We start from the raw sequence: 14,745 nt of genomic DNA, 5'->3' as shown, positions 1-14,745 counted from the left end.
GACTACACTAATACGTTCATACATAATGTTACAGACTACACTAATGCATTCATACTGTACATAATGTTACAGACTACACTAATACATTCATACTGTACATAATGTTGCAGACTACACTAATACATTCACACTGTACATAATGTTACTGACCACACTAATACATTCATACTCTACACAATGTTACTGACTACACTAATACATTCATACATAATGTTACTGACTACAGTAATATATTCATACTGTACATACTGTTACCAACTACACTAATACATTCATACTGTACGTAATGTTACTGACTACACTAATACATTCATACTGTACATAATGTTACTGACCACACTAATACATTCATACTCTACACAATGTTACTGACTACACTATTACATTCATACTGTACATAATGTTACGGACTACACTAATACATTCATACATAATGTTACTGACTACACTAATACATTCACACTGTACATAATGTTACTGACTACACTAATACATGCATACTGTACATACTGTTACTGACTATACTAATACATTCATACTGTACATAATGTTACGGACTACACTAATACATTCATACATAATGTTACTGCCCACCCTAATACATTCATACTGTACATACTGTTACAGACTACACTTATACATCCATACTGTACATAATGTTACAGACTACACTAATACATTCATACTGTACATAATGTTACTGACCACACTAATGCATTCATACTGTACATAATGTTACAGACTACACTAATACATTCATACTGTACATAATGTTGCAGACTACACTAATACATTCACACTGTACATAATGTTACTGACCACACTAATACATTCATACTCTACACAATGTTACTGACTACACTAATACATTCATACATAATGTTACTGACTACAGTAATATATTCATACTGTACATACTGTTACCAACTACACTAATACATTCATACTGTACGTAATGTTACTGACTACACTAATACATTCATACTGTACATAATGTTACTGACCACACTAATACATTCATACTCTACACAATGTTACTGACTACACTATTACATTCATACATAATGTTACTGACTACAGTAATATATTCATACTGTACATACTGTTACCAACTACACTAATACATTCATATTGTACGTAATGTTACTGACTACACTAATACATTCATCCTGTACATAATGTTATTGACTACACTAATACATGCATACTGTACATACTGTTACTGACTACACTTATACATTCATACATAATGTTACTGACTACAGTAATATATTCATACTGTACATACTGTTACCAACTACACTAATACATTCATACTGTACGTAATGTTACTGACTACACTAATACATTCATACTGTACATAATGTTACTGACCACACTAATACATTCATACTCTACACAATGTTACTGACTACACTATTACATTCATACATAATGTTACTGACTACAGTAATATATTCATACTGTACATACTGTTACCAACTACACTAATACATTCATATTGTACGTAATGTTACTGACTACACTAATACATTCATCCTGTACATAATGTTATTGACTACACTAATACATGCATACTGTACATACTGTTACTGACTACACTTATACATTCATACATAATGTTACTGACTACACTAATACATTCATAATGTACACAATGCTACTGACTACATTAATACATTCATATGTAATGTTACTGACTACACTAATAGATTAATACTGTACATACTGTTACTGACTACACTTATACATTCATACATAATGTTACTGCCTACACTAATACATACATACTGTTACAGACCACACTAATACATTCATACTGTACATAATGTTACTGACTACACTTATACATTCATACATAATGTTACTGACTACACTAATACATTCATACATAATGTTACTGACTACATTTATACATTCATACATAGTGTTACTGACCACACTAATTCATTCATACTGTACATACTGTTACTGACTACACTTATACATTCATACATAATGTTACTGACTACACTTATACATTCATACATAGTGTTACTGACTAGCTGGGAATAATATGTTTACAACTATTGTTTACAACTATTGTCAGGATAAATGAATTTCCCCTCATTTAGTGTTACTTAGTTTACATACAGCATTTTGATGAATAAATTATGATTATTCAGCATATGACTTATGTGTAAACATACATCTTATTTATCGCTCTTTTGTCTATTTTATGGTGTGTCTGCTGTGTGTGTATGTCCCTCTATATTTGAAAGAGAGAAAAATAAGAGAGAGAGAGAGAGAGAGAGAGGAAAAGAGGGCAAGAGAGGTGGAGTGAGTGTGAGAGAGGGAGATAGAGGCAACAGTGATTAAGTGTGAGGAAGAGAGCGGATTGCAGAAGACTGGTTGAGCATGTGTGAATGTGGTTTTGTGAGTATGACTAAAGATTTGACAGGTTTTAAGTGGTTTCAGTGTATTGGCCCAAGAAGGCTGGGATGCTTACATGAGGGAGTGTTGCCCAACGCAGTGGAAATATGAGATACTGGCAGTCCATTAGAGACAGCCTGAGAGACTGCACCCTGCTAAAGGGACCACTACCCTCTGCTGGTTGGAAGAACATACTACCACAGCATAGGCTTAACACAAATAGGGCAGGGTTCTCCAAACAAGTTTACACAGCAATGTTTTTTTTCTTCAATTGTTGTACATAAAACACTGTAAAAACACTAGCAAATCAGCTCCAAGTGATTTTAATTTAAGAAACTGGTTCCAAAGTAGAGATATATATGAGATAGAGTAGAGATATATATGAGATAGCGTAGAGACATATATGAGATAGAGTAGAGATATATATGAGATAGAGTAGAGATATATATGAGATAGAGTAGAGATATATATGAGATAGAGTAGAGATATATATGAAATAGAGTAGAGATATATATGAAATAGAGTAGAGATATATATGAGATAGAGTAGAGATATATATGAGATAGAGTAGAGATATATATTTAATCGTGTACAGTGCATTTGGAAAGTATTCAGCACACTTGACTTTTTCCACATTTTGTAACTTTACAGCCTTATTCTAAAATGGATTACATGTTTTTCCCATTAATCTACACACAATACCCCATAATGACAAAGTGAAAACAGATTTTTTGAAATGTTTGCAAATTTATATATATAAAAAAAACAGAAATACCTTATTTACATAAGTATTCAGACTCTTTGCTATGAGACTCAAAATTGAGCTCAGGTGCATCCTGTTTCCATTGATCATCCTTGAGATGTTTCTACAACTTGATTGTCTCGAGGCACAGATCTGGGGAAAGGTACCAAAACATTTCAGCAGCATTGAAGATCCCCAAGAACACAGTGGCCTCCATCATTCTTAATTGGAAGAAGTTTGAAACCAACAAGAGCTGGCCACCCGACCAAACTGAGCCATCGGGGGAGAAAGGCCCCGATTATGTTCCAGCCCCCTGACCATCCACTCAAGAAGAAATTGGGGGCTGTTTTCCGGACCCAGATTAAACCTAGTTCTGGATTTAAAAGTACATTCATTAATCTTGCTTTTTAATCCAGGACGAGGCTTAAACTCTGTCTGGGAAACCGTCCCCACAATACCACACCTATTAGATGTACCCAGTGTGTGGTTACTATTATGAATTTGTTCTGCCTTGTATCAATTAACATGGTGAAACTTAATGCCGAAATGTATTCACCATCAAATAAGCTCACAATTTCACTCTTTCCATTAAGGTTTCCATTATGTTTTAGAGTGATTATAGTATGTGTTTGTGTGAGTTTGTGAGGTTCCTAACTGTATCATTTACATCAGAATGGATAGTGACACATGATTTGAGGGCTGGATGGATGAATAAATAAATGGCTAAAATTCTGAAATGTTTCTCACACATTCTTCACACGTTCTCATGTTCTTCACAACGTTGTTCTCACGTTTCTCATGGGAGCTTTTACAGTAGCTCATATGTTCTCCACATGTGCTTCATGCTACCGAGTGTTCTGATGCTGTGTTCTCCGTGCACTGTGTTCTCTCTGTTGGTTCCGCCCGTGCTACTACAGCTGCTGGATGCCAGGAGGACCAAGGTTTGTCCCTATGTCTGCCACCGCTGCCCTGGCTGCCGTGTGTGTACAACATAGAGTCACCACCAGTGTGATGTCGTCGTGTCTCCTCAGTGACCACCAGAGACCCTCTGCCCCCCCCCCCCCCCCACACACACACCCCTAGGTCATATCTGAAATGGCACCCTCTTCCCTATATAGTGCACTACTTTTGACCAGAGCTTGTGGGATCTGGCTAAAAGTAGTCCACTAAGGCCTATATTGTGAACAGAGCGCCATTTTGGACATACTCTAATTTGACTCTTATACACACCCAAAAGGAGTGTGATGGGTTTAGCCTATTTTGTTCCCTACACCCTACCCTCTGACCCTCTCCCTTCCCCTACACGCTCTGTTTAACAGAGTGTTGTTTGTTCAGCTATTCCTTATTTACTCCAAGCACACCTGGTCCTCCTCGTATGTTCCCCCTATACAGACCAACATACTGTGAGTGTGGTTCTCATATAGGGGTGTGGCTGCTCCTCTGCACTGTGTGTGCATCGCTTGTGATGCTATAGTATATAGTGTTTTGTTATGTATTTATCTGCCCCCTAAACTCCAACACCCAGGCTAGGTTCCAATGTCCATACTAGATACCACTGAGAATGCATGGCCCAATCAGTGCACAGTGGTATGCTAGTGTGTACATTGGGAGAGTCACAGAGCCTCAGCCTCCTTTTCCCTTGTCCTAAACACACTACACACACTACAATCGATGTGTGACTCATTTAGTTATCAGGTACTGTAGCCCTTTACTTTTCCTGTGTGCTTCCTGAAGCAGTGTGTGCAGTCTAATGGAGGAGCATTGCTTTTCCCTAACACACACACATGCATGCATGCACACACATACACACACACACACACGCACGCATACACGCACGCACACATACACACACACATACACACGCGCACGCACGCATACACACACACATACACACACCACCCTAACACACAGCATATGGATGGGCATGAACCCAGAGGTCCGCTGAGTCTACTGCTGTCGGTTAGTCTCCATCTCTCAGTGGGAACATTGTTTACTGTGCTCTACATGGAACTCTGCTGCTCTCGACTCAGGCCGTATGGACAGCACCCGCCCTACAGTAATGATAGATAATTATCAATAATGCTACAACAATCATACATGATAGCAGCACAGCACAACCTCCTTTGAAAGTGCAAGCTGTTGAACGCAACCGTTAAACAATGAACACTTGACATGATCGTCAAACTATTATCGAAGGATCATGGTCCTACAAGTTCTTCGCTTTCCTACTGGAATAGGGTGCCATTTCGGTTGCACAATCGGTTTCTCCCAGCAACACACATTCAGTCATTCACTGGTGGCTTTGTTTAAATGTCTCTTTTAGTATTCCTGCTGTCAAAACCTTGAGAGACATTCCTAAAGATTAGATGACTGATATACAGTCCTGTAAATAGATAGCCATTTACAGTACTCAATACTCACCCTAAAAATGGTAACAGAAGATGGAAAGCAACAAGCCGTATAGTTGATTATGAACAGTATATAAAACAGTTGTATTTTCTCTTACCTCTTCAACCCATACTTTCTCGTATTGCCATACTTTGTGTGTGTGCGTGTGTCTTTCTGTCTATGTGTCTTTCATGCCATAGCCAGGTAAGGCCTCCGTTTTTTCGGCTGTAACTTCTCCAGAGGGTGAATAGATTACAATGTGTGTTTGTGAGTTTCTCTGTGTGTGTTCTTCCTAATGCACATCTGCTTTCCACAGGGCCATCAAAATGTTCCTTGTCCCCCCTCTCTATAACATGTTTTTTTGTGTGTGAGTTTGCATGTGTGCCTGAATATGTCCTTCCATGAGTACGTATTCAGTGACCATCATTGTCTGGTCTGTAGTTTATTTGAATCCATCTTAGGCTAAGTGCTGTGATCCTACCAGATTGAGACTCCTTGGTGTGTGTGTGTGTGTGTGTGTATGTGTGTGTGTGTGCGTGACCCCCACAGCACCTGCAGCTGACCATCCAGGCCCTGCAGGATGAGCTGAGGACCCAGAGGGATCTGAACCACCTGCTGCAGGAGAGTGGCGGCCGCTCTGGGGAACACTACACCAACATTGAGCTGACCGAGGAGAACTTTAGACGACTGCAGGCCGAGCACGACCGCCAGGCAAGGAATATTAATAGTTAATCATTCACAATAAATAACTGATTAAATAAATGAGTTAGTTATTAGTTCCAGGTTATTATGACCAGGGTTGAACATTATGGTAACAACATTTCAAAATTCCCATTTACTTCTTATTACCTGGAGGAATTCTGTGAATCTTCCAACCGGAGGTTTCTGGATTTCCTTCCAACTTGGACATTTTGGGAAAGTTCCCAGAATTGCGCTGCCCTAATGATGACATAATTTATACTTCCTTAATTTAAAATTCCATACAATTCCTTGCTCTCCTGCAGGCCAAAGAGCTCTTCCTCCTGAGGAAGACCTTGGAGGAGATGGAGCTGCGGATGGAGACCCAGAAGCAGACGCTGGGGGCCAGGGACGAGTCTATCAAGAAGCTGCTGGAAATGCTCCAAAGTAAGGGTCTGCCTGGGGGGCCAGGCAGGGTCAATGAGGAGGAGGAGCAGGAGAGGGCCAGGCGTATCGCTGAGGCCGAGGCACAGCTGGGACACCTGGAGGTCATCTTGGATCAGAAGGAGAAGGAGAACATCCACCTCCGAGAGGTACAAGAGTATATGGCTTGCGTCCCAAATAGCACCCTATTCTCTATGTAGTGCACTACTTTTGAACAGAGCCTGGTCAAAAAAGTAGCGCACTATGTAGGGAATAGGGTGCCATTGGTGATGTGACTTATGTAGTGCTTATGGTTAGCATATGGCCATATAGTACTATATACTGTAGCTACTGTAGGGCCACAGTAGACTCAGAGTAAATGGAGTGGTATTATTCAACCACTAAATGTACATAACTATATAACTACTGCGTCGTAGTTAGAGGCAGAGGCAGGTGTCGTTCGTTGTCTCTGATTGAGAATCATACTTACAGTGGGGCAAAAAAGTATTTAGTCAGCCACCAATTGTGCAAGTTCTTCCACTTAAAAAGATGAGAGAGGCCTGTAATTTTCATCATAGGTACACTTGAGAAAAAAAATCCAGAAATCACATTGTAGGATTTTTAATGAATTTATTTGCAATTTATGGCCTCTCTCATCTTTTTAAGTGGGAGAACTTGTACAATTGGTGGCTGACTAAATACTTTTTTGCCCCACTGTAGGTAGCCTTTTCCCACCTGTGTTTTGTGGGTGATTATTTTCTGTTTTGTGTCTTCACCAGACAGGACTGTTTCGTTGTCGTTTTGTTCTTTCACTTTGTTGTTTTGTTATTCAGTGTTCAGTTGATTTATTAAATATTAACATGGACACATACTTCGCTGCGCATTGGTCCCATCTTGACTACTCCTCGACAGAGTAGGACGAATTACATTACATTTCTGAAGATTGTTATTTATTTCATGTGATTGGTGATTCATTTCATGTGAACTGGACTCTCGTTTTAACATGAAAAAACAATTTATTAGAAAAAAAATGTTTTCAAAAGAAACATTGAGCACCATATCATAGTGTAAAAGCAAGTGAGCTGGTTCTACTCTTTTTGACATTTTCTGGTGTTTTGAAGTGGAAAATTGAGCCGGTTGAGCAGAACACGTCAATCATTTTACCCATAGATAGACAGGCTAGAATAACACATCAACCCTGTTACCCATAGATAGACAGGCTAGAATAACACATCAACACTGTTACCCATAGATAGACAGGCTAGAATAACACATCAACCCTGTTACCCATAGATAGACAGGCTAGAATAACACATCAACCCTGTTACCCATAGATAGACAGGCTAGAATAACACATCAACCCTGTTACCCATAGATAGACAGGCTAGAATAACACATCAACCCTGTTACCCATAGATAGACAGGCTAGAATAACACATCAACCCTGTTACCCATAGATAGACAGGCTAGAATAACACATCAACTCTGTTACCCATAGATAGACAGGCTAGAATAACACATCAACCCTGTTACCCATAGATAGACAGGGTAGAATAACACATCAACTCTGTTACCCATAGATAGACAGGCTAGAATAACACATCAACTCTGTTACCCATACAGGCTAGAATAACACATCAACGCTGACCTATAGACAGGCTAGAATAACACATCAACCCTGATTACCCAACTCTGTTACCCATAGATAGACAGGCTAGAATAACACATCAACCCTGTTACCCATAGATAGACAGGCTAGAATAACACATCAACCTGTTACCCATAGATAGACAGGCTAGAATAACACATCAACCTGTTACCCATAGATAGACAGGCTAGAATAACACATCAACTCTGTTACCCATAGATAGACAGGCTAGAATAACACATCAACTCTGTTACCCATAGATAGACAGGCTAGCACATAACTCTGTTAATAGATAGACAGGCAGAATAACACATCAACTCTGTTACCCTGTTACCCATAGATAGACAGGCTAGAATAACACATCAACTCTGTTACAACAGGCTAGAATAACACATCAACTGTTACCCATAGATAGACAGGCTAGAATAACACATCAACCCTGTTACCCATAGATAGACAGGCCAGAATAACACATCAACCCTGTTACCCATAGATAGACAGGCTAGAATAACACATCAACCCTGTTACCTATAGATAGACAGGCTAGAATAACACGTAAACTCTGTTACCCATAGATAGACAGGCTAGAATAACACATCAACTCTGTTACCCATAGATAGACAGGCTAGAATAACACATCAACCCTGTTACCCATAGATAGACAGGCTAGAATAACACATTAACTCTGTTACGCATAGATAGACAGGCTAGAATAACACATCAACCCTGTTACCCATAGATAGACAGGCCAGAATAACACATCAACTCTGTTACCCATAGATAGACAGGCTAGAATAACACATCAACTCTGTTACCCATAGATAGACAGGCTAGAATAACACATCAACTCTGTTACCCATAGATAGACAGGCTAGAATAACACATCAACTCTGTTACCCATAGATAGACAGGCTAGAATAACACATCAACCCTGTTACCCATAGATAGACAGGCTAGAATAACACATTAACTATGTTACCCATAGATAGACAGGCTAGAATAACACATCAACCCTGTTACCCATAGATAGACAGGCCAGAATAACACATCAACCCTGTTACCCATAGATAGACAGGCTAGAATAACACATCAACCCTGTTACCCATAGATAGACAGGCTAGAATAACACATCAACTCTGTTACCCATAGATAGACAGGCTAGAATAACACATCAACCCTGTTACCCATAGATAGACAGGCCAGAATAACACATCAACTCTGTTACCCATAGATAGACAGGCTAGAATAACACATCAACTCTGTTACCCATAGATAGACAGGCTAGAATAACACATCAACTCTGTTACCCATAGATAGACAGGCTAGAATAACACATCAACCCTGTTACCCATAGATAGACAGGCCAGAATAACACATCAACCCTGTTACCCATAGATAGACAGGCTAGAATAACACATCAACCCTGTTACCTATAGATAGACAGGCTAGAATAACACATCAACCCTGTTACCCATAGATAGACAGGCCAGAATAACACATCAACTCTGTTACCCATAGATAGACAGGCTAGAATAACACATCAACTCTGTTACCCATAGATAGACAGGCTAGAATAACACATCAACTCTGTTACCCATAGATAGACAGGCTAGAATAACACATCAACCCTGTTACCCATAGATAGACAGGCTAGAATAACACATCAACCCTGTTACCCATAGATAGACAGGCTAGAATAACACATCAACTCTGTTACCCATAGATAGACAGGCTAGAATAACACATCAACCCTGTTACCCATAGATAGACAGGCCAGAATAACACATCAACCCTGTTACCCATAGATAGACAGGCTAGAATAACACATCAACCCTGTTACCTATAGATAGACAGGCTAGAATAACACATCAACTCTGTTACCCATAGATAGACAGGCTAGAATAACACATCAACTCTGTTACCCATAGATAGACAGGCTAGAATAACACATCAACTCTGTTACCCATAGATAGACAGGCTAGAATAACACATCAACCCTGTTACCCATAGATAGACAGGCTAGAATAACACATTAACTCTGTTACCCATAGATAGACAGGCTAGAATAACACATCAACCCTGTTACCCATAGATAGACAGGCCAGAATAACACATCAACCCTGTTACCCATAGATAGACAGGCTAGAATAACACATCAACCCTGTTACCTATAGATAGACAGGCTAGAGTAACACATCAACTCTGTTACCCATAGATAGACAGGCTAGAATAACACATCGACTCTGTTACCCATAGATAGACAGGCTAGAATAACACATCAACTCTGTTACCCATAGATAGACAGGCTAGAATAACACATCAACCCTGTTACCCATAGATAGACAGGCTAGAATAACACATCAACTCTGTTACCCATAGATAGACAGGCTAGAATAACACATCAACCCTGTTACCCATAGATAGACAGGCCAGAATAACACATCAACCCTGTTACCCATAGATAGACAGGCTAGAATAACACATCAACCCTGTTACCTATAGATAGACAGGCTAGAATAACACATAAACTCTGTTACCCATAGATAGACAGGCTAGAATAACACATCAACTCTGTTACCCATAGATAGACAGGCTAGAATAACACATCAACCCTGTTACCCATAGATAGACAGGCTAGAATAACACATCAACTCTGTTACCCATAGATAGACAGGCTAGAATAACACATTAACTCTGTTACCCATAGATAGACAGGCTAGAATAACACATCAACCCTGTTACCCATAGATAGACAGGCCAGAATAACACATCAACCCTGTTACCCATAGATAGACAGGCTAGAATAACACATCAACCCTGTTACCCATAGATAGACAGGCTAGAATAACACATCAACCCTGTTACCCATAGATAGACAGGCTAGAATAACACATCAACCCTGTTACCCATAGATAGACAGGCTAGAATAACACATCAACTCTGTTACCCATAGATAGACAGGCTAGAATAACACATCAACTCTGTTACCCATAGATAGACAGGCTAGAATAACACATCAACTCTGTTACCCATAGATAGACAGGCTAGAATAACACATCAACCCTGTTACCCATAGATAGACAGGCCAGAATAACACATCAACCCTGTTACCCATAGATAGACAGGCTAGAATAACACATCAACCCTGTTACCTATAGATAGACAGGCTAGAATAACACATCAACCCTGTTACCCATAGATAGACAGGCCAGAATAACACATCAACTCTGTTACCCATAGATAGACAGGCTAGAATAACACATCAACTCTGTTACCCATAGATAGACAGGCTAGAATAACACATCAACTCTGTTACCCATAGATAGACAGGCTAGAATAACACATCAACCCTGTTACCCATAGATAGACAGGCTAGAATAACACATTAACTCTGTTACCCATAGATAGACAGGCTAGAATAACACATCAACCCTGTTACCCATAGATAGACATGCCAGAATAACACATCAACCCTGTTACCCATAGATAGACAGGCTAGAATAACACATCAACCCTGTTACCCATAGATAGACAGGCTAGAATAACACATCAACTCTGTTACCCATAGATAGACAGGCTAGAATAACACATCAACCCTGTTACCCATAGATAGACAGGCCAGAATAACACATCAACCCTGTTACCCATAGATAGACAGGCTAGAATAACACATCAACCCTGTTACCTATAGATAGACAGGCTAGAATAACACATCAACTCTGTTACCCATAGATAGACAGGCTAGAATAACACATCAACCCTGTTACCCATAGATAGACAGGCTAGAATAACACATAAACCCTGTTACCCATAGATAGACAGGCTAGAATAACACATCAACTCTGTTACCCATAGATAGACAGGCTAGAATAACACATCAACTCTGTTACCCATAGATAGACAGGCCAGAATAACACATCAACCCTGTTACCCATAGATAGACAGGCTAGAATAACACATCAACCCTGTTACCTATAGATAGACAGGCTAGAATAACACATCAACTCTGTTACCCATAGATAGACAGGCTAGAATAACACATCAACTCTGTTACCCATAGATAGACAGGCTAGAATAACACATCAACTCTGTTACCCATAGATAGACAGGCTAGAATAACACATCAACCCTGTTACCCATAGATAGACAGGCTAGAATAACACATCAACCCTGTTACCCATAGATAGACAGGCTAGAATAACACATCAACCCTGTTACCCATAGATAGACAGGCTAGAATAACACATCAACTCTGTTACCCATAGATAGACAGGCTAGAATAACACATCAACCCTGTTACCCATAGATAGACAGGCCAGAATAACACATCAACCCTGTTACCCATAGATAGACAGGCTAGAATAACACATCAACCCTGTTACCTATAGATAGACAGGCTAGAATAACACATCAACCCTGTTACCCATAGATAGACAGGCTAGAATAACACATCAACCCTGTTACCTATAGATAGACAGGCTAGAATAACACATCAACTCTGTTACCCATAGATAGACAGGCTAGAATAACACATCAACCCTGTTACCTATAGATAGACAGGCTAGAATAACACATCAACTCTGTTACCCATAGATAGACAGGCTAGAATAACACATCAACTCTGTTACCCATAGATAGACAGGCTAGAATAACACATCAACCCTGTTACCCATAGATAGACAGGCTAGAATAACACATCAACCCTGTTACCCATAGATAGACAGGCTAGAATAACACATCAACCCTGTTACATATAGATAGACAGGCTAGAATAACACATCAACTCTGTTACCCATAGATAGACAGGCTAGAATAACACATCAACTCTGTTACCCATAGATAGACAGGCTAGAATAACACATCAACCCTGTTACCCATAGATAGACAGGCTAGAATAACACATCAACCCTGTTACCTATAGATAGACAGGCTAGAATAACACATCAACTCTGTTACCCATAGATAGACAGGCTAGAATAACACATCAACTCTGTTACCCATAGATAGACAGGCTAGAATAACACATCAACCCTGTTACCCATAGATAGACAGGCTAGAATAACACATCAACCCTGTTACCCATAGATAGACAGGCTAGAATAACACATCAACTCTGTTACCCATAGATAGACAGGCTAGAATAACACATCAACCCTGTTACCCATAGATAGACAGGCCAGAATAACACATCAACCCTGTTACCCATAGATAGACAGGCTAGAATAACACATCAACCCTGTTACCTATAGATAGACAGGCTAGAATAACACATCAACCCTGTTACCCATAGATAGACAGGCTAGAATAACACATCAACCCTGTTACCTATAGATAGACAGGCTAGAATAACACATCAACTCTGTTACCCATAGATAGACAGGCTAGAATAACACATCAACTCTGTTACCCATAGATAGACAGGCTAGAATAACACATCAACCCTGTTACCCATAGATAGACAGGCTAGAATAACACATCAACCCTGTTACCCATAGATAGACAGGCTAGAATAACACATCAACCCTGTTACATATAGATAGACAGGCTAGAATAACACATCAACTCTGTTACCCATAGATAGACAGGCTAGAATAACACATCAACTCTGTTACCCATAGATAGACAGGCTAGAATAACACATCAACTCTGTTACCCATAGATAGACAGGCTAGAATAACACATCAACCCTGTTACCCATAGATAGACAGGCTAGAATAACACATCAACCCTGTTACCTATAGATAGACAGGCTAGAATAACACATCAACTCTGTTACCCACAGATAGACAGGCTAGAATAACACATCGACTCTGTTACCCATAGATAGACAGGCTAGAATAACACATCAACCCTGTTACCCATAGATAGACAGGCTAGAATAACACATAAACCCTGTTACCCATAGATAGACAGGCTAGAATAACACATCAACTCTGTTACCCATAGATAGACAGGCTAGAATAACACATCAACTCTGTTACCCATAGATAGACAGGCCAGAATAACACATCAACCCTGTTACCCATAGATAGACAGGCTAGAATAACACATCAACCCTGTTACCTATAGATAGACAGGCTAGAATAACACATCAACTCTGTTACCCATAGATAGACAGGCTAGAATAACACATCAACTCTGTTACCCATAGATAGACAGGCTAGAATAACACATCAACCCTGTTACCCATAGATAGACAGGCTAGAATAACACATCAACCCTGTTACCCATAGATAGACAGGCTAGAATAACACATCAACCCTGTTACATATAGATAGACAGGCTAGAATAACACATCAACTCTGTTACCCATAGATAGACAGGCTAGAATAACACATCAACTCTGTTACCCATAGATAGACAGGCTAGAATAACACATCAACCCTGTTACCCATAGATAGACAGGCTAGAATAACACATCAACCCTGTTACCTATAGATAGACAGGCTAGAAT

At 39.6% G+C, this 14,745-nt stretch overlaps 1 protein-coding gene across 1 annotated transcript in view; it reads left to right on the top strand.

Annotated features, from left to right (window-relative positions):
• LOC115131720 (ERC protein 2-like) overlaps positions 1–14,745 on the top strand; it is a 161,631-nt gene that overhangs the window by 48,386 nt on the left and 98,500 nt on the right. Inside the window, 3 exon segments of the mRNA XM_065003147.1 lie at positions 4,072–4,095; positions 6,092–6,253; positions 6,547–6,812. Coding sequence (XP_064859219.1) covers positions 4,072–4,095; positions 6,092–6,253; positions 6,547–6,812 — 452 coding nt within the window.

Source organism: Oncorhynchus nerka, linkage group LG2, assembly GCF_034236695.1.
Source record: "Oncorhynchus nerka isolate Pitt River linkage group LG2, Oner_Uvic_2.0, whole genome shotgun sequence".
Lineage (NCBI taxonomy): Eukaryota > Metazoa > Chordata > Actinopteri > Salmoniformes > Salmonidae > Oncorhynchus > Oncorhynchus nerka.
Note: the sequence above shows the minus strand (reverse complement) of the source record. Positions and strands in the feature narration are given on the sequence as shown.